Source organism: Pygocentrus nattereri, chromosome 4, assembly GCF_015220715.1.
Source record: "Pygocentrus nattereri isolate fPygNat1 chromosome 4, fPygNat1.pri, whole genome shotgun sequence".
In the NCBI taxonomy this organism is placed as follows: domain Eukaryota; kingdom Metazoa; phylum Chordata; class Actinopteri; order Characiformes; family Serrasalmidae; genus Pygocentrus; species Pygocentrus nattereri.
This window is the reverse complement of record NC_051214.1, coordinates 32,916,488-32,938,640: the sequence shown is the minus strand read 5'-3', so window position 1 is coordinate 32,938,640 and position 22,153 is coordinate 32,916,488. Positions and strand designations below refer to the sequence as shown.

Below are 22,153 nucleotides of genomic sequence, written 5' to 3'. Positions count from 1 at the left end.
TGATTTTTATAAAGAACCTTTACATGCTTAAATGGATCTTTGCCAATTTCAAAAATCTTGGTTCTTCAAGTGTTCTTCAGTAAAGAAAACATATAGAACCATGACCAATAAAAGAACACATTGCATTTTGTAAAGGTTCTTCAGATTGATGGAAAATGTGTTGTATATGGGTCTATATAGCACCAAAAAGGGTCCTTTTGGTGTTATGATGTAAAGCTTGTATGATGGTCAGATTAAAGGTGGGTGATATGGCAGAAATATAATATCAGGACACTTCCAGATATTTCCCTGTTATAAGATGTGACGATATTTTTTTAGACATCTGATCAGTTAAAACTGAGATAAAAAACCTGGTAGTGCTGTGAAAAAAAAAACCCTGTGAATACAATGATTTTTATCTAAAATCTAACATAGTCCACTAAGATAAGACTAATTTTGCTCTCTTTAAAATAAAATAGCAGTCTGTAAGATTTCTACTTTTACTCGATATTCACAATATGTTGCAATGTTGTATTCCGACATAATTTATCACGATATCGATATATATTTGTCATATTGTCCAGCTCTACTTCAGATTGATGGAAAATGTGTTATGTGATTCTATGCAAAACCTTATAGTTCTATATAGTGCCCAAAAAGGTTCTTCTGTTGTTACACGCTTGACATTGCAACAATAGCAAGACCCTTCTGGGTGTTATATTGAACCATTTTCAAAAAGGTTCTATATAGAACCATGTACAACATATTGTCCATCAATCTAAAGAAGGATTTCACCAAGCAGCAAACCATTTAAGCATGAAATGGTTCTATTTAGAACTCACAGGTCTCAATACAACCAATCCTTTTACTAAAGAAGCCTTGACGAGCCACAGGAAAAAGCATAGGACTTTCCTCTGCTGCCTTCTCCATATGACAAGCCTAAATTAAATACCTTTTTCCTCCCAGGACTTCTTCATGCAGAAAAGGCATCTGCTGAAGTGAGTGTCTCCAGAAACGCTGTAGCTCTCAACACTTGAGCTTCTGCTATGGCGTGAAAGTGCGATAGAGGGCGCTCTTACCTGCATCAAGTCACTAGCACGGAGCATGTGAGGTACTCGCTTCTCTAGAGAAACGTTTACAACCCTTGAAAATGATTCTAAAAATGAATAAATGCCAGAATTTGTCGTTGGTGAATCAGTTTATTTTTTCTCTTTGAGTCCGCTGTCCGGTTTGAGACATGCACTGAGAACAGCGATAGAAATAGATGCACCACTGTACTTGAACCTCCTGTGTACAATTTAAATGTGAGTTTGAGAGAGAAAGTCGTCTAATCGTGCAGTGTCTGAGCTCATTCATTTGTCAGAGCACAGGCATCGTCTTTGGCTCAAAGATAAAATAAACACTTGCCAACAATTGTGAAATGTTGCACCTCCGCGGCGACACGGGCAACGTAAGTTTTTTTTGGCAACGCCCCGCCTCCGCGCGGTGACTGGCTGAAAGGCGGCGAAACGCTGCTTCATGATTGGCTCTTCCGGCTGTCAATCGGGCGACTCGTTCTCAGGCGTGCAGTGGCTGGGAATCATATCATTTGCTGTGGAGTGATCTGACGGAGGGAGAGAGATAGAGAGAGGGAGTAAGGAGGGCTGGAGCAGGAGCAGGAGCTGGAGCAGCACCGCTACACCACGCTCGCCAAAATTGTGATTTTTGCATGTCAGGAGCGGAGGAGCCTGTCGCCGGTCATCGGCCGTTCCCCACCTTTCGTCTCTTTTTGCTTGTTCCACATTAAACAAGAGGCATGAGGAATTGGGCGAGGATAACGAAGTGGCTCTCAGTAGCGTGCCTGCTGTTAACGATATGGACGAAGGTGAGCGCGTTTCTGATTAACCGATATCACGTCTGGTCAGTTCGGTGATGTTCGAAGTGATCTCGAGGCGAAGCCTGGCGGCCACGGGCTGGTCATTCGGTCAGCCGTTGAATGGAAACTGATTTTTTTGCTCGTAGTAATCGCTAATTGAATCGCGCAAATCACGCCAGTCATTTCGGAGGAGCATGTGATCGGCTGTCAAGCTTCAGAGGTTTCACATTTCTCGCTAACTCTAACGGGGAAAATGAAACGTGTGCTTAATTCGTGTCAGAGTTGGTAGTTTGTTGTTGCTTCGCAGTCCTAGATGGAAGGGAGAGGGGAAAAAATACGAAGCTGAAGTTGGCTGCTTTTTCGAATTTTTCCCGTTCCACCTTAAATGGTGCAGCAGTTACGTTCTGGCGCCCGAGTACGTTATGCTGCACCATTTAAGGTGGAACGGGAAATTTTTAAGAAGCAGCCAACTTCAACCTCAGGAGAAAATGCACGTCGACTGACTCTCCGCAACAATTAGCTTGCTAAGTGGTCTCAAATTGGACCCCGTCCTTCTTCTCCAGAAGACCCGAATGCGCCCGAACTTACACGAGTTGTAGTGTCAAGTGGACTCGTGTCATCTCGGGGAGGACGTGGAGTCGTAGCAGCGCCGTTATGTTTGTCTCTGGAAGGCCTCTTTTTTTGTTTCACTTGGGTAATGTATGTATTTTTGGGCTATTTTTAGGTGGGCCAGTCTTCGGGCTATTTCGAGCTGCAGCTGATGACCGTGGAGAATGTAAACGGTGAGTTGTGGGACGGGGAATGCTGCGACGGCGCGCGGAGCTCGCAGGACCAGCGCTGCACGCGGGACGAGTGCGACACGTACTTTAAAGTGTGCCTGAAGGAGTACCAGAGCGAGGTGACCACCAAGGGCCAGTGCAATTTCGGTACCGGATCTACCGGCGTGCTTGGTGGAAATATACTTTCTTTTAAGAGCGCCAAGAACAACCCGAACAAGATCAGCGACGCGGGCAAGATCACCATCCCCTTTCAGTTCGCCTGGCCGGTAAGTGCGACTCCCCCACCCCCGCTCTTCATCATTAGCTGATTGGGCTGCTGTCAGGAGAGTGCGCTGCTTCGGAACTTGGGCTGGATCCGGTTACGGTGATGACAGGATGCGGTGGCTTTGGGAAAGCCTCAGGCTTTTTGGACTGTCTAAATGGGAGCTTGCTACACAAACTGGGCCATGCCAAGGGCAGATGTGGCTACACATCACCCTCTGAGAGAGTTCATGTATGTGTGTGGTTTTTTTGGGGGAGAATGGAGGGAGGAAGAAAAAAAATCCCCCTACATGCTCCCTTACGGAGCATAGAAGTGCATGTGAGGTGAGTGCTGAGAGCTTAAAGCTCTCCGCCTCCTGCAGTCAAGTGCTGCTGCTGCAAGGTGCTTCCTTCACTGCAGCGCAGCAGAGTATGTGTGCTTCTATTCCCCATAGCAGTTCATCTGACTATTCGCTAGCACCCTTTAAGTAGACTTGATTTTTTCCTTAAAGTAAGCTTGCTTCCGAAAGGAGGCATCCTTTTGCATGTGGATTGCAGGGTAGAGCTGGGCAATATGACGATATTTATCGTGTATCATGAGAAATGTTTTTCATAAATCCTCACAAAGGGCCTCATTCACCAGTATCTTCTTAAGTTTTTCCTTCAATTTGTTCTTGGGAAAGATCCTAAGAAAAAGTCTACTTCAAATTCATGGCAATTTCTTAAACCACAGAGATGTTCGCACCTGTGTAATCTTTACTGTGTGTAGATTCGATTCTTACCTAAGAACACGTCCCAGATAAGAAAACGCTGGTGAATGTCAAAATCTTTGTGAAAACTGCTTAAGTGTGTTTTTTATGAAGAAATTTCTTAAGAACAGTGAATGAGGTTCAGTTGAACTTAATGCATCAGCACAGTGTGTAAGATAAGACGTTTATAGGGTTCGATAGTATTTTTTAAAATTTGGCCTCATGCTGACTCTTCTAACTTTTCCCAAAGTCAGAAAAAATCAATATAGGGAGAAATTGTGTGTCGTAAAAAACTTCTCAGAGTATCGTGATAGGACATTATCGCCCACCTCTGTTGAGTTCTGCCTGTTATCTGAAACAGCTACATTGGACATGCTGATGTCCATATCGGGTTTCAGATGAGAGAGGTGTTGTATGCGGCCTGTGTGTGTCGCACCTCGAAACAACAAAAAAGATGTTGTGTAGTATTGACTGTCAGCTCTGGACTGGAGCCCAGACATGCTGAGCTCACCTGCAGTCACTCAGCTGTCTCTGATAGCGCTCTCTTTGACCAAGCTGTTTACAGCAACCGAACACCTTTCCTTTAATACAGCTCCACCACTTGTCACTCAGTCCCCACACAGATTAATATGTAACTGACTGAAAGCACCTCTCTTTCTGGGGAGCTTTATCAAAGCTGACTTGATTTGTGCAACTCATGTCCTGTTTCCTCAGTTCCCTGTGAGGGTTAGTGGCGATAAGCGTGATCTCTAGTTCTGTTGTATTTGGGGATGTACAGGGTGAGTCAAAAGGCAGGAACCACACACATTTCTGTAAGACACTTCGTGTTAGAATGAGCTCATTGTTACTTTCATAGTGCTGGACAGTGTTACCCAAAATACATAACGGTACTGATGAGGTCAGTCCTACATGAAGTGTCGCAGATATTTGAGCGCTTCCCGAATTTTGAGTCATGCTGCTGCATCTGCAGTTCCGGCCTGTTCCATGAAAGCTAATGAAATTGCCAGTGGAATGCGTTTTTCCATGCCACCGCATCCGGAGAGGCATTTGATGTGCTCCCAGTGTAACCGCATCCGCTCTGTATTGTAAAGAGATATGGAGCACCTCTTTCATTCTCGGGCAGTGAGTCTGCCACCTGTCGGAGGAGATAATTTGCTCCCTCTCCTTCCATGTTCATTTCTGCTCCGTGTCTTGTGGCGCCAGAGGTTAAGCTCTGGTGAGTCTTGCTTGATGTGATTTCATGATTGCGTGGATAGCCAGGCAGTCTCACTTCATTAATGGACAGCTATCATTTTTAGTGGGTACTGTAACTGAAGATGCAAGAAGCTTGGTTACCTTAGAGGTGCAAGACAGTGTGTTTCCTTTCCTGATTCCAGTGCCTGGTTACTGTCGGCTTGTGGTTTGAAATTCTCTCTGGTCACTGCTCATCGGCTGTGTAATGGAGAATCATGCTGACTTTTCTCCATTACTATCTGTGGTATCGAACAGTGGGAGATGGTGCTCATCCCGGGCTCTGCTCTCTCTTCTTGCTGGAGAATCGTGGAGAAAGCAGCTGCAACCGTCCGTCAAAGCTAAGGGCCACCGCGCTTCAAGGCTAAACGGCAGCGTCAGCTACACCTGATTGGGAGCTTGCCGAGTGGTTGCTAGGCAACGGCTGCATGGGCCTTTAGTAAACAATTATGTCCGGCCCTCTAAGCTCCCTTCCCCCTTAAACTGGTCTTTCAGTGCAGACACTTGTTCAGGCTTCACCTGGGAAAGAAGGGCTTGAGCCACACTACTGATTACACTATTGACTGTGTAATTAGCCGGTCACAGCTGGCTACATCTCAAGCCAACAAAAAGCAGTAATTGTCCAGTTCAGCATCAGAGCAGGTGGCTGCTGATGGAGCCTGATTATAGATTATAGGTCCAGTAGGTCTTAAAGATCACCCATTTGGCTGTGTCCACCCTTTTGTTGTCGTCCCCCCCCTAAATATTCTTCTCATGAGTCATATTTATAGTTATGCTGGGAAAGATTGGAAGTTCATTTTAAATTTAGTAAATAACCAAAGAAGATGAAGTCAAAACAAACCCAGTAAGTGATTTATTAATTCATAAATGGGGCATATATAATTCATATAACGGGGTCAAAACAGACAACTTGACTTCCCAGTTTAGGCTGCTTCTCCGCAAATTTGTGCCACTTTGTTTAGTGTCTGTGATGTCGCAAGAAGACCCTTCATTGAAACCACCCCCCCTTTAAATCGCCGGGATCTACTGTAGTGATTTAACAGTAGGTTTCTCAAACTTGATCTGAGACACCACTCATCCTCCTCCTCCTTCTCCTCTTTCTTCTCTCCCTGACCTGAACAAAATAGCTTTTTGTTCTGCCACCTCAATAAACATTTTCTTTCTTGTGACCGGAGGCTGTGCTGCCTTTTTGTCTTCCCATGAAATGGAGGGAAGCACACTTAAAGGCAGCATTTTTCTTGCCCCTGAATGCTTCAGTCATGGGGGGAGATATTTTTAGGAGCTGAAAGACTGGGCCAATTAGGAGGCGATGCGCCCAAGGGTGACTTTTACCCAACAGCCTACTAGTTTTTTTTCCCCTTTATTCAACTGTTTTGGAGATGTTTCCTGGCCTCTTCCTATAACCGTTTAACAGTAAAGCCACATGTAGTGCATCAGGCATCACTCAGCAGTTTAGGCTGGTTTTCTGGTATCCAACTCATGTGCTCACAATGCAGTAAAGCGTTTTGTTAGTTTGTGAGTGGGGAAGGAGGCAATAAAATGAAAAGAGAGAATGTTTGGATGATTCTGAAGAGTACTGGCCAGCCACCTCCCACTCTACAACTCCTACATGGTGCATGCTGTAAAACAAAAAGCTCTCCTTTTAGAGAGTGTCTTTGGCAGGACGTTGTCCTCGCTCTCGCCAAAGTGCTATCAATCGATTAAGTAGTTTTTTAGTTGATTTATGCTTCGGCGTACGTCACCACTGAGAGAGAAAAGCCAGCATGATGTGATTCCTGCGAGTTCATGCAAGGTCTGTTAAGAAGTAGCCAGTTGGTGGTGAAAGATGATGGAGTTGCTTCTGAATTGAATAAGCGGTAAGATTTTCTGCCCTTGGTCTGCTGCTAGATGGATCAGTAGTCTGGGAGGACTGAGAGGATGGGGATGGGATGGAATGAGCACTTATCACCTTATTGAGTGATGAAACAGATGTCTGCTATGGCCTTCTTCAGAAGTGCTCACTTTTTGCTAAATGCTTTGAATGCTCCAGGCACTTCCAGGTCACTTGCCTTGTCCCTGGAGAAGAGCTTTTTTTTTTTTTTTTTTTTTAAACAAAAAACAAACACGTGGGGTGCTTATGCTGGTGTGCACGATACTACTACCACAACCCCCCCCCCAATTTGTGAGCCACTCTGGTAATGCTAAAAGCTGGTGAGTGGTACCAGATGTGACCAAAGCAGTTATTTTAAACCCCTGCACAGCTCTGGTGATTGTCAGGAAGACGGTCTACAATGCTGTATCCTTTCTGTTGCCTTTTTCTGGTCTCAAAATGGTTTTACTGGGCCACGACCTCTTCATAGTGTAGGATTGTGTTGTATACGTCTCCTGCTGGGAAGTCTATATCTGCAGCAGCCTGCTCCGTTGTTCTTTCCCTCATTCAGCGCTGTTCTTTCCTTTCCAGAACGTGCTCAGGGGGAGCCTGATTGTTTTGCCGTGGCTGTTTTGGTTTGTTTGCCTGTGTGGACGAGGTTGCATGTGTGTGAGATTGTGTGTGACTAATGCATGCTTCGTGTGACGCTTCCTGCGCGACTCTGCGGGGACGCAAACGCTGAGCAGGTGTGCTGCCGTAATTAAAGTGCATTAGTGCACGGCCAGTTTAATTCCCACTTGACCCCTGAACCTGTTGGAAATGATAATGATGATAATGGAGCTTTAGCTGGCGTCAGAGGGGCTGTAACCAGGCTGCTTGAAGCTACTGTAACCACGGCTAGCTTCAGTTGGTGAGACTAGCCTGCAAGAAAAGAGGCTGCGTGCTGTTTGTGGGTTAGTCAGAGATGCTAAAAGTGGGTTAATCAGAAGGATGGCAGCTGGAACTAGGGCTAGTCAACTGGCTCTTCAGATGGTCTGTTGGTGATGTGGTTATCAGGGGCGTCAAATGGCAGCCTCGCTGTAGTAACTCTAAGGCTGGTTGCCAGGTGGATTATCACCTGACCGGCCCACTGTGGAATTATAATCATGCCCGCGTTGGGGTTTGTTAATGGCATTTCGGTTAACCATAATTTGAGAGACAGGAATAAGGATCGTGCCCCTCTGCGTATGTGTGCGTTTGTGGAACTGATCTAGGGTGGTTGCTCTGGGAGCTGTGCGAGCTGTCCCCACTGGGCTGTGGCAGCGCTAAGCTTGGCAGGCTGTTTCTCATGCAGCCCGAATGGCTGTGCTGTCTCCAGCTGCCGGGAATACTGCAGTCAAACAGAGAAACGGCCCCATCTTCTTCAGCTCTTCTCTTTTCTTTTTCCATCAAGTACCTTTTTTTTTTCTTCAAGGAAAAGTAAACAGTTGTTCAAGAAATTGTCATAAAAATCTCGGCCTCTGCTGTGGCCGGCACTCTGTCTCACCGAAATGGTTTTCTGTTTATCTTGTGCCTTTTATATCAAGAGTGCCTCTTATCTCAGAGAGTTTGATAACTTTCTAGTACCTTTTGTGTGTGTCTGCTTAATTAGTGAAGAGGAGGGGAACGTTGTGTTGTCAGTACATGGCCAATAAGCTTGTTGGCATAGTAGCGGAATGCTAAATGGGCTGCACGTGTTCACACGCACCTGGTATGCTATGCTGGTCAAGCTCCTGGTGGTGAGCAGCACACCTGCTTGTGGTTTGCTGTCAGCTTTGCTTTCAGACTCCCTCCACTTAAAGCAGGACACTACAGGTAGAAATGACCATTTTAGTCCTGCTAGAATTACATCTGTAACAAGCCTTCTCTTTAAACTATCATCAAAATGTAAAAACTCAGTAGAAGAGAGTTGTATTCAGCATGCTTTGTCAGCTCTCGTCCAGTTGTGTCTAACTATATTTTCCAAAAGTTAGCAACTTTTAATGAAGGCTCATATGTCGCCAAAAAGCTTGTTTCCGGTGGAATATAACCAGATTATCCAAATACATTCTGTGTACAGGTGATGAAATTCACACAAATAGTGTTTTCAAAGATCTCACTGGCTCCTGCAGTTATGAGGCCTATTCTTTAAACCATTCTTTCTCAAAGGTCAGCTGATCTCTAAGGATGCACAGTTATGGAAATTGTGGGAGGAAGCCAGTCTCCAGCATTTTTCATTTGAACACCTTCCAAAACAATTACAAAAGTGTTCATATCATATATTTTTACAGAGAAACAGAGTAAAAATCATAAAACACGGATATCTTAGTGCAGTAACCAAGTATCAACTTAAACGTTCTGCTCCTTCAGAGAATGATCAATAAACCCATCTGAACAGCTGATGCTTATCATGTTGATATCAGCAGATATCAGTATGATTCCAATATTATGCGTCTTTTTTCTGCATTCAGAACATAAAAAAAATTCTCTTTTAAAATACCTACATTCATTAAATTTTACATCCTTAAATTTTCCCTGTTCTGAAGGGTATTAATGAAATTATCATTATGAAATTATCATAATTATATCACAATGTCATAATATGCTTCCCTTACTATATCATGGATATTGTGAGCACTTAAAAAGCATTTCCCAAATATGTGTTTGATTACAAAGAAAGCATAATGAGTCCTGTTTAATTGGATTATGTGTAGTGCAGCATGGGAAATGGGATATTTATAATCCTTGATGGTGTTTTTCTAAGTACAGCACTACTTTTAATGTTTCTAACTTGGCAGATGTCATAAAAAATATTGCAAGATATTGTTTATCATAAAAAATGTCCTAAAGTATCATATTAGATTTTTCCCATACTGCACACCCCTAAGCTAGATTGTTAAATTATATATCACTAAATGAACTGAAAAAGATCTTGTAATAAGTATGCCTTGTTTTCTTAATTAACCAGTAAAACAGTCATATTTCAGCAGTCTGTTAAGTGAAGATGCTTAATCAGGTGTTGGGTTTTTTTGTTTTTATTTTAATTCTACCATCATCCAAAGGCAAGTTTTTAAAAAAAATATGTTGTGTAAATCTATGCATATTTGAATTTATACATCTTTTGCATATCTAAATGTGTTTCTTGGGAAATCTTTAAATACAAATAAAAAAACAAGAATATCAGTAATCAACTGACAAGGTGTATTTCGTCTATTCACCTGTAGTGTCTGTCTTTAAATGAGCCTCAGGCCCACTGCCCTGGATACTGGATGTTGGAAGTTAACAAAATGCATTGTGGTCTGCTGTTGCACTTCAGCATTGTACGGAGAGGAACTGAACCCCGCGCTGAAAGAAGGGAGGCTCCTGATGGCAAAATATCATTTACCGGCTGCAGGGCCCAAAGTGCACGTCGGGCTGTGTCTCCCTGCCTCCCAGGCCCACAATGCCCCTTAACAAAGCTATTGTCTGCCTTTGTGCGCTGGAAGCCTTGCGGAAAATGGCAATTGTCGGAGTCGGAACGAGAGTCACGTCAAATGAACTCGTTTGCTGAGAGGTCAGCGGCTTTGTGCTGAGCTGGACTGTGTGAGAGGGGTTTCCGATAGCTGGATAACCACTGGCATCCAGCTCTGATCTGAAACGGAGCTGTGTGTGTGTGTTTGTGTGTGTGTTGTCACTTCCACTGGGATTGCAGGGATGATGGTAGTGGTGGGGGAGATCATGGGAAGAGCTAAAGGAACAAAGGGCAAGCGCTGCCTTTGGGTCATGCCGGCCGATGGGAAAAGCCTTTTCTCATGGTCTGTGAATGAAGGCCTAGTGAAGCCTAAAGCAGCTCTGTGTGCCCTCCTGTGCTCTAACAGACCATTGGGTGCAAAAAGCCCCCTCTTGATCGTCTTGGTTCCCATAGGGCCCGAGGCCTGAGCCATTTCTGCTCGTCATTTACTTTGATGTGACCTCGTCCCTCCTCTCTGCTCTCACCCTGTTATTACCTGGGCTGCAGGAGTTTCTGAAGTAGATGCGTAAATGAACCTGCTCCCATCTGATGATTCGAAGCTGATTTCTCTTGAAGAGACATTTGGGACTGTTAACGTGAAAAGAGAGCAACAAGAACAACTCCTCATCATTTGTTAGAATCAAGCCATTATTTAATTATTCAGCCATCCCAGCTAGAGTTACAGTGCTCGGTTTGTACTCGCTAGCCACCAACAAATAATGTATGGTCAAACTGTTTTTGCAGTGCAACTATAATCAGTTCATTTGTTGAGCATCTTGTACTGTATTGCAGTTAAGGTTGGGCAATAGGATTGTTTATCATGACAGTTACATCACAAAACCTTTTTTTGAGCATATTTTGTGGAAATTGTAATTACTTAAAGAACACTCGCCAACTGTGTGTTGCATTACAAAGAGAGCATAATTGGTGCTGTTTAGTTCCATTTAGTGTAGTGCAGTATATTGGATTATTAAGTTTTTAGATGTCAGAAAAATGCAGCCTCTGTTCCACAGAGGGACATTTGAAAATTTCACATTGTGAGAGCTACTGTTTGAAATATATCCTACATTATTCAACGTTATCATATGTTTTAAGTGGGAAACTATAGCCTCAACAGGGAGCTCATGAACAAGTTAGTCTGGCACACTTTGTTCGGCATTTCTGCCTTAAGTTTGAGAAAATAGACGTTCTGTTCTTTTTGGTCTGGACCTTAGTTTTAGAAACTAATCGCATTTAAACTGCAGTCTACAGAGGGCTTGCTGGCGACATCCTGTATAAAAAAAAATATTGCGTGGCCACCACTTAATAACCCATGGGAACAAGATAAGTTGTAACCACAACTTAGTAAGGTATGGGAACGAGATAATGCCTTACTAAGTGGTGGCCACGACTTAATTACCACACTCCCACAACTTAAGTCGTTGCCATGCATTATGCATGCATTGTTTTTCATTTTACATGGGATATCACCAGCAGGGTTCTGTAGCAATCGCAACATTGGTCAGACACTAAGTTATTTAGGCATGATTCCATGTGAATGTTACGGAGTGATTTGTTTGAAGTAAGCAATACATCAACTCCGACCGAAACTTTGGCAGCTAAAAGTTAAAAGATGCTTCAGCAGTGAAGAGATGAGCAGAGCATCTGGAATCCAATATACATACAATATACGTGCATGACCAAGAGAGCAAGTGCAAAAGATGCTGTTCACTCAAGTGAGCCATTCTCTGTCTTTCTGGCACCTCCTAGATGAATGACAGGGCAACTTGTCTGCATCCTGGCGTGGTGCGCGGTGGGGACCTCTGTAAGTATGGGAGGAGAGGGCACCTTTTCTGAACACATTGATTGATTACAGCCAGCCTTTTTCTTCCACCCCTTCCCACCATGGAAGGCGTGACGCTGTCACTGTCTAGCTTGACCCCCCACACAGCATCCCAGCCAGTCTTCATGCTCCACTCTGACACAGAGTCTAGACTCTGCTGACACAAACATGGCCCTTGTTGAGCCAGAGTTGTATGGCTGTTGTTGCGTCCTTCAAGACGAGTGAACACTAAGTGCCCTCATTAGCGTGCCAGCTAGTTCTGCATGTCCCTGGAGAGAACAGAGAGACCGGCCTGTGCCGTGATCAGAGCTCCATAAATCTCCGGTGAGGGACAGCACTACTGCCCCACAAAGGAGATGGGCGTTCTGCTCTAAACGTGTTAAATGGACCAGCTCCACTCAGCTTGGTACATGAACAGCCTTGTTGATTTACAATTTCTGTCCAGAATCTGTTTTCCTGGCTTGTTTATGAGATTTTATCTAATGTCTTTCTGAATGAATCATCATAGATCCTGGTTAAGCTTGGATTTAGCCCTTGAGCCTGAAATGCCCACAAGTGTTCTAATGTGGTCTTGAGAAAGCAGCCTGTGGATTCTGGCTCTGATCCGTCGCGTCTTAGTTTCGAAACGGGTGAGAATTTTGTTCTGTTGTGTGTTTGCGAGGATGTCATCTAATGACCAGGGAATGCGGTCGTTTCTTTTGAGCAGACTATACAAAAAGTCATTCAGCAGCTCGTAATTGGCTTGGTGATGTCTCGCATTTGACTAATTGCTGTGGTCGGTGTTGGCCGGTGGCTCTCCCACCTCAGGCTGGCCCGACTAGCCTGTGCACCCAGGCGGGGGAAGAACAGCAAGGCTGGATTGACGTCCCAGATTAATGAAGATTACATGCAGTAATTACATGCTGCTGCGTGTGTGTGCGCGAGGTGCAGGGTCCTTTAAGGGCGATCTGTCAGAAGCTGTCACTGAAAGCCTCCGTTCAGAAAAGCAGTACTGTGTGCCTGTACCTTCCTCAATCTGTGCATAAGCTTGTCTATACAAATGACTTGTGTTGATGTTCCTCTTGGATGCAGAAGTAATTCATCTGCAAATGCTGGACAGATACTGTTCAGTGTCTCTGAGCACCACAGTGCACCACTCATTTTCCTATTATTGCATCCTAAGCTGGAACCAGAACACAGAAATCAAAGGTAGGTGTCATGTGGCTTGTACACAGAGAATGGCAGGCAGTCTAAGGCCTTTTGAGATAAACAGCTAAAAAGCTTGAGTGAAGAGCAAGTTCTCTGATACCTAATGTGATGAATTCATGAGATTATGTCAAATTGTGTTCCATTAAATCTAGAGTCTGAAATGAAGCTTGATGTTTATCAGAGCTGTCACTGTGACTCTGTGTGGTATGCGACTCTATGCTGTCCGGTGTGTGGTGACCGGGTCGGCTTTTTTGGATTTTCGAACCTACTCATGTGATTTTGCACCTCTTTTTAAACGTCTTCTCCTTTCTTACACATGGGTGACGGGGGTGTGGGAGGCTGCAGGAATAACTGGATTCAAGTGACAAAGCAGCTCTGAATAAAAACAATTTCCCAAAAAAAGGGTAGGAAGGTGCAGCCAGGCGGAGAGCGAGGGAGGTAGAGTGGGTTCCTGGTGGCTTAAGTCACGGAAGTGCGTCTCTTCCCTTCGTCCGTTTTGCTAAGAGAGGGCAGGAAATGAAGTGCTCTTCCCGGGTAAAGGTTACTGGGTTATTGAGACCTGTATATCTCTCCCTCTCCCGCCTGTCCAGTTAAAGATTCTCTATCCCCCCCGCTTGCCAAAAGCCCCCTCTTTCTGTAGGTATCTTCGAGACTGGCTTATTGTTGACAGCCTTCTTGCTCCCTGCTGCGACTAAGGCGTGTGAAAGCTCTTGGGTCACCTCACCTAGCACTCCACTTGGTCAGAATGACCTTTACTCGGTCGCCATGGTGAGGAGTGCTCGACTGAACGTCACTTGGTAGTGACAGCTAAGTCCTTACCTCCTTTATACTCAAGCAGGAAAGTGCTTTGTGTTAGCTTTAGCTTTATTTAGGATGTCGCAGTGTGATCTGGAAAGATCAGGGTTCTAGCTGAACAGGCAATATTTTAATAGATCAAGAGATTTAATGACTTTATTAGCATTATTAAACCTGATCTCATTTTTTTAGGTGTTATTTTAGCATTCAAGTTCTTTTTACACCTGCATTTTAAAATGGGGGGGAAAAAACAGCTCAACGTGTATCTGCAAGTGAAGTTGTAAGGATTGCCCAGACTGCTTTATGAATGTGATGCAGTAAAGGGCAGCCAATCAGAACAGATGTTATTCACCTATTTGATTGCCTGTTAAATTATAAGGGATAAAGAGAGGATGGAGAGGATTATAAGGGATAAAGAGAGGTTGGAAAATTGTTATGTAAAAATTAATCAGGACTGTTTTTGATATATTTGATACGTAAAACAACATGCACTATAAGTGGCCCCCAGGATAAAGGATATTACATTGTTTGTAAAGGACAATTTCATAATGAATCGACTAAAAGAAACGAGGGGGTGGGGGTGGTGGAAAAAGTCCGTTGACCTACGTTAAACGTAAAGTAGGTTTTGCTCTGACAGCAGTGACATGTAGCCTGAAGTGTTTATTGTGCATCTATATTATATACTAAATTACAATTATAGAGTCTGATTACTTTGAGCAGGTACTGATTTTTGAATGGCTTGGGTCAGGACCATGGCTAAAACACTTAGTTGGGACATCCCTACATTTTAGTAGGTTTAGCAGGTTGGGATAAAGGCTTGTGTGTTGCATAATGCGTAGGAGGCCAGTGTGGTCTTCCCTCTGTGGACGTTCTGTGGCCAAGTTGGCGGTGTTGCAGTTGGCTGTGTGTGTGCGTGCGTGTGCATGCTGCAGGTTAGCAGTGCAGCGCGGGAGGCTTTTGAAGCGATGAGATCCCTGATGAGAGGTCTCTAGGGTCAGCCAGAGCCTCACTCCTTACAGCCCCCTCTAATTTCTGCCTTGCCCTAAAATCCCCCCTCCTCTCTGCCCAACCCCCTACCGTGGGAAGCTGCACCTGTGGCTTCCTCCACCACACACATGCTCACACACGCGCGCACACACAGACATAAAAACACACACACAAACAGCCTAGAGTGACCTTGCGGTTCTTCGTACGCTCTTTCAGTTCAGGACTATAAGGTATAGCAGAGTTAGTACAGATAGCAGTGCCTTGTGCAAAAGAGGTTTAATTCATCCCTTCAGTGTCTCAGTCCTCTGATAATGTTAATTACTTTAAAAGAAAGTAAGGATGCTTTGATGATCTGAATCCGTCAAGATCAGAGTGGGCAGTTTTTTGCTCCACACATGCAATACTTCATTTGAATTTGGTTGACCTCTGTTGCAATCTTCTGGCATAAGCCAGGTAAGCTCCCTTGTGCTGTATATGCTATTGCTACACTAATACTAGTCTTGCAGACATAATCTTGTAACAAGAATGCGTGGCTGGGGACAGTTCGCTAAAATTTGGGGCGGTATTAAAAGAGGAATGCCCTTCAAAACAGTATCATCAGTAAAACTGGTCTTATGATATTTTTGTTATCAATAGCATTATTGCCTCCTACACTGAGCTACACCTTCATAAGGTGTTGGAAGTGTCATGTTCCCACCCTAACAAGTCTACATTTCTGCCCAGACTTTAGCTCAAAATTTCTCTTGGTTGTCTCCAGATGTTCTCGTTACAAGCTCTCATCTGGCTCCACGAGACCACATCAGTACCAAAATGTCAGTGTAATTATACTTATCCTAATGTAGCATTTTGAGTTTATTTGATATTGATAAAAGACTAACTGGGTCATAGAAAGTGCTAGAAATGTGCTGGGGCATATTATGTGTTCATTTAGCCCACAAAAAAGTAGCTGTTCAAATCAGCCGTTGGCCAATTTGGCTGCAAAGTAATCGTAATTGGCTATGATACCTTATCACTGTATCCCTAGACAAATGTCAGCTGTAACGCTCTATAACAATGGCTCTTAACCCTGGTGCTGGAGTCTTCCTGCTCCATACATTTTAATCTTATCTCTGCTGATACAACCCTAATTATCAAACTAATGAGCTAATTAACAAACCATACCTGAACGGAAGGGCTGCTTTATGAAGAAAACACTAAAACCCCTCTGATAGATTGCAGTGCGCTGCAGGAGGTGGTGATATGGCTGCTGCTGTTGTGGTGCACAGTAAAAGAATTGATTGCTGGTCACTGATGGAACTTTTGAATGATGGCAGCCTGTGATGGGAAAAGTGAGAGGAAGGCATAATACTTAGATTACTTGATCACTTTAATGGCAGTTGCAGGACTAATAGATTAGAGAAATGATTGCTGTTTGTAATTGTAAAAAAACTTTATGATTACACGGTAGTTGCTCATGGCTGGTGGAAAAGGAGCTCTTTCCTGTAATCCAAGCTGGAAAGGGCGCTGCAGAAGCAAAAGGGGGCTACGTGAGGTCTGTGTCAGTGGGTCTTTAGTTTGTTCTCAGCCTGTGTGTGTTTGTGTGTGTGTGTATATATATATAATATATCCTCATTATCAGGCTTGCTAATCGGGAAGGTGATGAAGTGCACAGACTTGTAGAAACTGAATCTTTTAAAACAGTGTGAGGTGACATATCGCTAACAGGTCTGTAGGCATGTCTATTTTGAGGTGCCTGCGAGTTTCTGCAGGAATGTTGCTGGACAGTCTGGAGACTTCAGTTGATGGGCAGTCTCAGAATCTCAGGGGTTTGGATGGAGGTCTTTGTTCACTGGTCACCTCCCCCACTGCTTTTATCCCCATCCAGCCATTTGGGCAGCTGTCACATAATCCACCTAATCAGAGACTGGGTGTGTGGGAACAGGACCCTTCCCTGCACTTCTCTCTCACACCATCTGACTTTGCCACCCTTCTACTGATAGCCGCTCTCCTTGGTACCATTGCATGCATTCAGACAAAAGACCCAATCAGCGCACTCCGAAGCATTCATCAGTGCTTACCAGTACAGGACCCCACTAATACATACACAGAGACACCAACGCAGACGGGGGAGCCGACCCATGAGCTGGGGGATGGGCAGAGAGGTCAGAAGCTCCACTGCATGTCATGCGATGATGCACGTCCATGTGAAATAATCCATCTTTTTAAGACGCATCTGTTGTGTGTCTGTGCGGATGTGTGGCCAGAAGCTTCCCCCACTCCCACTACCACCCAAACAGACCTGCTACTGCTGTTAATCCCACATTGCTTCATCCAGACCAGCCAGTGGGTGCCCCCCTCCCCAGTGTCCCAACAGTGCGAGCACACACCACACACCGCACAAACTGTCTGCCTCCATCTCTGAGGGCTCCTCCCACCCCACCTCTGGAGATGAGAACAGTGAGTGTGATGAATGAGGAGAGCCTGCTTGATTTGCACAACATGCACAAACCATTTAAAAAAACGTGTCGAGGGTTCCACATATACCTCATTGTGAGGTCTTTTCAGACTGACTTTTACAGATATAACACGCTGAAACCTTCACATCAAGTCAATTATGTTTTTTTTATTTTTTTATTTATTTTTTATAAATGTTATGCAGGAAGAAAAACTGGGCAAGAAGAAATGTGCCCGTTGAGTAGTAACTGCGAAAAAGCCAATGTTTTTCTTTAGCCAGTGTTACAAGCACATTCTGCAGCCAATTCAGCTAAACAAGTTCAACCAATGGCCCTGACTCACAGAGACTGAAGCTCTGAGTTTTAAAATGAGTAAACACACTACAGGAGCAACAGTAAGTTCCAATGTAAAAGATGACTTGGCTTTGTTACCCCTTCTGGCACAAGTGGAACTAAATTTGTTAGCTGTAAAACATCTGTAGTTTTATATAATAAAAGATCAATATTTATTGCTATAGTTGTCCTGATAATCAATTTTTCAAAATTGTTTGTTGGCCCCGCCATAAATATAACCCTTATATTTCTTCTTATCGTTTTCCAGATTATCATTATTTTTCTGATGGAGAACGCTTTGTATATGGCTCTTCAGATAATCTTTTTGTTGTTGTTGTTGTTGTTGTTGTTGTTGTTGTTGTTGTTGTTGTTGTTGTTGTTGTTGTTGTTGTTGTTGTTGTTGTTGTTGTTGTTGTTGTTGTTGTTGTTGTTGTTGTTGTTGTTGTTGTTGTTGTTATTAAGTTATCAGACCATATAGAACCATTTTTTATGGGTTTTAGAGTCCAGTCGTTCTCTTTCATGCATTGTACATACGTGAAACCCATGTTTCTTCCCACCAAAACACAAGCTTTGCAATGCTGAAAAGACACAAGCATAAACCCATAATGCCAAGTAGCCTCTGTACGTTTTGCAGTAAGCTGCGCACATAGATCAGTCAGTCCTGAAACAATTGTTTTGGTCTTGTGGAGGTGAGCCATCAAAGCTGCAGAAGGCACTTTGTCCCTTGATTAAAGAGCACAGCAGCTCGGTGCAGCTTCTCTTTGGTGCGTCCCTTCAGACGGGCTTACCACGCCTGCTCCCACAGTCTCATTTGTTTATGTGGGGTTTAGTTCCATTTGATGACTGAGTCCTTTGAATATGGTTTCCAGGTAGAATCTGAGAAGTTTGGAGATGATCTCACTCTCCACAGGAAATGTATGGAACATGAAACACATTGAAGAGAAGTGGACCGAATTAATAATTTGCTAAGCAGCTAATCATGACACTGTACAAGTAGTGGCTCATGATGGTGAGTGTAGGCCTTTTAAAGGTGAGAAATGGCAACTTTTATTTTTTTATCCAGTGTTAAGCTAATGAGTAAACACTGCTGACTTTGAAGTTCGTTTATCTCGGGGCTTAGCGAGGGGAGGGTGTGAAAATTGCCAGGAAGGGGTGACAAATGGCTTGGGAGTTTGTTTGATAGTTGGATGAACTTTCCAGGACTGAAGACTTTTTGTGTTCAAGGTTAATAATAAATTGGTCTGAGTACTTGGTTTCTGCAAGGAATATTAACAAGGCAACAAGGTCAGGTGTCAAATGCATGTGGTCTAATGTGTAGCCTTTGACCAACACCAGCTTGTTTGTTGAGCTGCAGCCCTTCTAGGTTAATTCAGTGTGCTCTAGTTAGGGATGCAAGGTATTTCAGATATGTACATGAAAGTGATCAGCGTTGGCATATATGGCAGTTCCCTTAAAAGTGTGTCATTATTTTTAATCTGAATTGTTGAAGGAGATAAAATAACATGTAGGAACAGTTTTCAGCTCATTTCTGAGTCCTTAGGCATTTGAACTGCATTTCTAGTCTATGCAGTTTAAATGTAGTAATGTGTTATATTTTAAGTCAGAATCTTTATTTAGCAGTCTTTTGTAGCTGTTTTGTGGGAACATTTCTCTTCACTTTCTGAGTACTAATTCTATTGAATAATAATCAGTTGTCTTTAGTCGACAAATGATCATTAACCAGCAAGCCTAAGATTAAAAATGCACAAATCAAACTATCAATTATAAAACACGTGCTTCTGGTTCTAATCTGAATAACTGAGCCACCTCTGAAGCCATTGTAAAAACAGGGATATATGCACACACCAGTTGAATCTTGTATCGATACACTAAGAGATTTTTTTCCTGTATGGCCTGTGTATACCAGGACTAGCATTGGCCCAGTGTAGCTCCCAAAACTCATTGCCATCCACCATATCCATCTCTGTAATTTTGCATACTCGTGGGATTTCCTCAAACCTTTATACTTCACACTTTGCAGTCTTGTATGTTTCCCGTTTCAGCAACACATCCTTTCAGGCTCATAGTGTTGGGTTGTCTTCTCACAGTGGAAGGATGGACCAATCTAAATCAAAAGTGGAGCTTGATTTTCTTCTTTCTCTCAAAGACAAAAGCTCCTAGTGCTGTTTGTCATGGTGAGAGTGTTGGTGGTCTGTCAGGTCTTGTATGGTTATTAGGAGGCCCATTTTCACTGTGTCTTTCCACTTATTTTCTTTTGACGTTTCTCCTTTATTATGCAGGTGGATTTATCTTGTATCTAATCTATCCAGAAATAACTTTTAACTACCATTTTGACTAGAAATTAATCAATAAAGGGATGTCTCTGACTTGTGTACAGTACCATATACCAATACAATATTCTCAATAATTTCTTTGTCTTTATTTCTTTTTTTTAATTAATCTTTATTTCTTTTTATTAATCTTTCTTTTTCCTTTTTTCGTTGCTGTCCCTTTGCTGCTTTAACATTGAGAATTTCCCCATTGTGGGACTAATAAAGGACTTATTATATGTCTGAGAAGTTGTTTTCAGGGGGTTAAAGAAGTGGAATGTGTAAAGTGAGTGAACTGTGGCTCTCCTGCTATTGAGAAATGCTGACCTAAGGCCTGGACTGTGTCTTTTGTTTATGTCTGTCCCCAACACAGTCTCTTTGTGCTTTTCTCTGTTTTCTCTCCCCTCCTCGGTGTCCCTCTCAGCTCTCTCTCTCGCTTTCTTTTACTCACTGCAGCAGCAAGGCATCCCGGCTCTCTTTACTGTCTTGTGTTGCTTACGTTGTGCTATGTTTTTCCCTCCTTTACAGAGATCCTACACACTCATCGTGGAGGCCTGGGACTGGGACAACACCACTCAAAACAGTGAGTTCCACCTCTTGTTCTGTACAGATGAAACTATAGTCTATTGTGATATATAAGCAGAGAGGTGGTGTAATATATGGTGGATTAGAGGCTTTAGCGCTGGACTGGTGCTTATTCGGATTCAGGTTGATGGCCTAGTGTACAGTAGGTCTTTTGACTCCTCTTGAAAAGATGACACAATATCAAGACTTTTGTTTTCTAACAGCTGAAGGACCACAAGGTTTGCCAAAAGGTACATTTTTAGATGATTTATTATAAACAGCAATCTTACTGAAGCTTGTGCCATAGGCTCTTAGTAGTGCAGGTGTGCTGGTTGTGTGGGTGGGACAGTACAATTCTGGTACAATTGTCTCTTAGAGTTTTAGCTAGACTACCTGGGGCTGAATGAAGTGTGATTTTGAAAGTTGATTAAAAGTTTTCATTCTTTCCGCTAATCTGTTTCCACAACATTCCTAAGAATGGGAAGGAAGGTTGGAACCTGTAGGCAGTCACAAGGCCTGTACAGGCGAAGGCTTCGTGCAGCTTGAGCTTTAGTACTGACTGCATACGCTCACACATGCTTTACCAGTGGTCTGATGTTTGTACATGTTTGAAGGGGTTACTATGCATGTGCCAATATAAAGAGTTTGTATCATGATAATTATGTCTCCTTTTAGCATGGTTTGGTTTAATGTCACATTATTATATTAAAAAGGAAGAAGCTATGCGTTAAACAATTAGATTGCCAGTGTCACGGTGTTGGTGGTGCCTGCACAATATGTGCATTCAATTAGTAACTACAAATGTAAAAAAAAAAAAAAAAAAAAAAAAAAAATTAAAAAATTAAATAAATAAATAAATAAATAAATAAATAAATATATATATATATATATATATATATATATATATATATATATATATATATAAATATAAATATATATATATATATATATATATATATATATATATATATATATATATATAAAAAATGGTACTGTATGTATAAAGTAAACGGGTATACTTGCAGTTTAGGATGGAAGCTGAGAACCCCTGCTAAGGAGAACTGCATCCTCTTCTGAAAGCTGTGGAATACTCAACCATAATATAGCTGGGGATATGCAGTTCTTTTCTTAAACCTTTAATTTTTTAATCATAATATCACAAACATGCACCAGCCATGCATATCATGATAACAGTGCTGGAAGGCTGTACTTTAAGTTGCATTTGTTTATCTACTGCTACTATTAGGGTAAATTCTGCTAGCTCATGGCTTTTTCCATGTAAAATTAGTATCTAGCTACCAATTTCATAGCATTTCATAAGGTTACTGTGCATATGAAATATCACCGTATGCCGAATTAGCAAATACCAGCACATGTATAGTTGTCACTGAAGTGCAGGGGTTTAACTCATGACTTCCTGTCATGAACTTCTTAGAAAGTGGTCCATAGCTGTCCGTGCTCTCTGATGTGCAGGCCCTTGTAAAGAGCATGACTTTTTATGGTGCTGAATCAGTCCTAGCATGTAGAGAAGCCTGAGGGCTTTCGTACGGGGTTC

The 22,153-nt window shown here is 42.9% G+C and overlaps 1 protein-coding gene across 2 annotated transcripts in view; it reads left to right on the top strand.

Moving 5' to 3' along the window:
• The first annotated feature begins 1,582 nt into the window (after nt 1-1,582).
• The window catches only part of jag2b (jagged canonical Notch ligand 2b), a 49,573-nt gene continuing 29,002 nt past the window's right edge, over nt 1,583-22,153 (top strand). For both annotated transcript variants that reach the window (XM_017710467.2, XM_017710466.2), the window contains exons 1-3: nt 1,583-1,843; nt 2,559-2,879; nt 20,563-20,617. In XM_017710467.2, the coding sequence (XP_017565956.1) occupies nt 1,775-1,843; nt 2,559-2,879; nt 20,563-20,617 (445 nt within the window). In that variant the 5' untranslated portion in view covers nt 1,583-1,774. The remainder of the gene's footprint in view (nt 1,844-2,558; nt 2,880-20,562; nt 20,618-22,153) is intronic.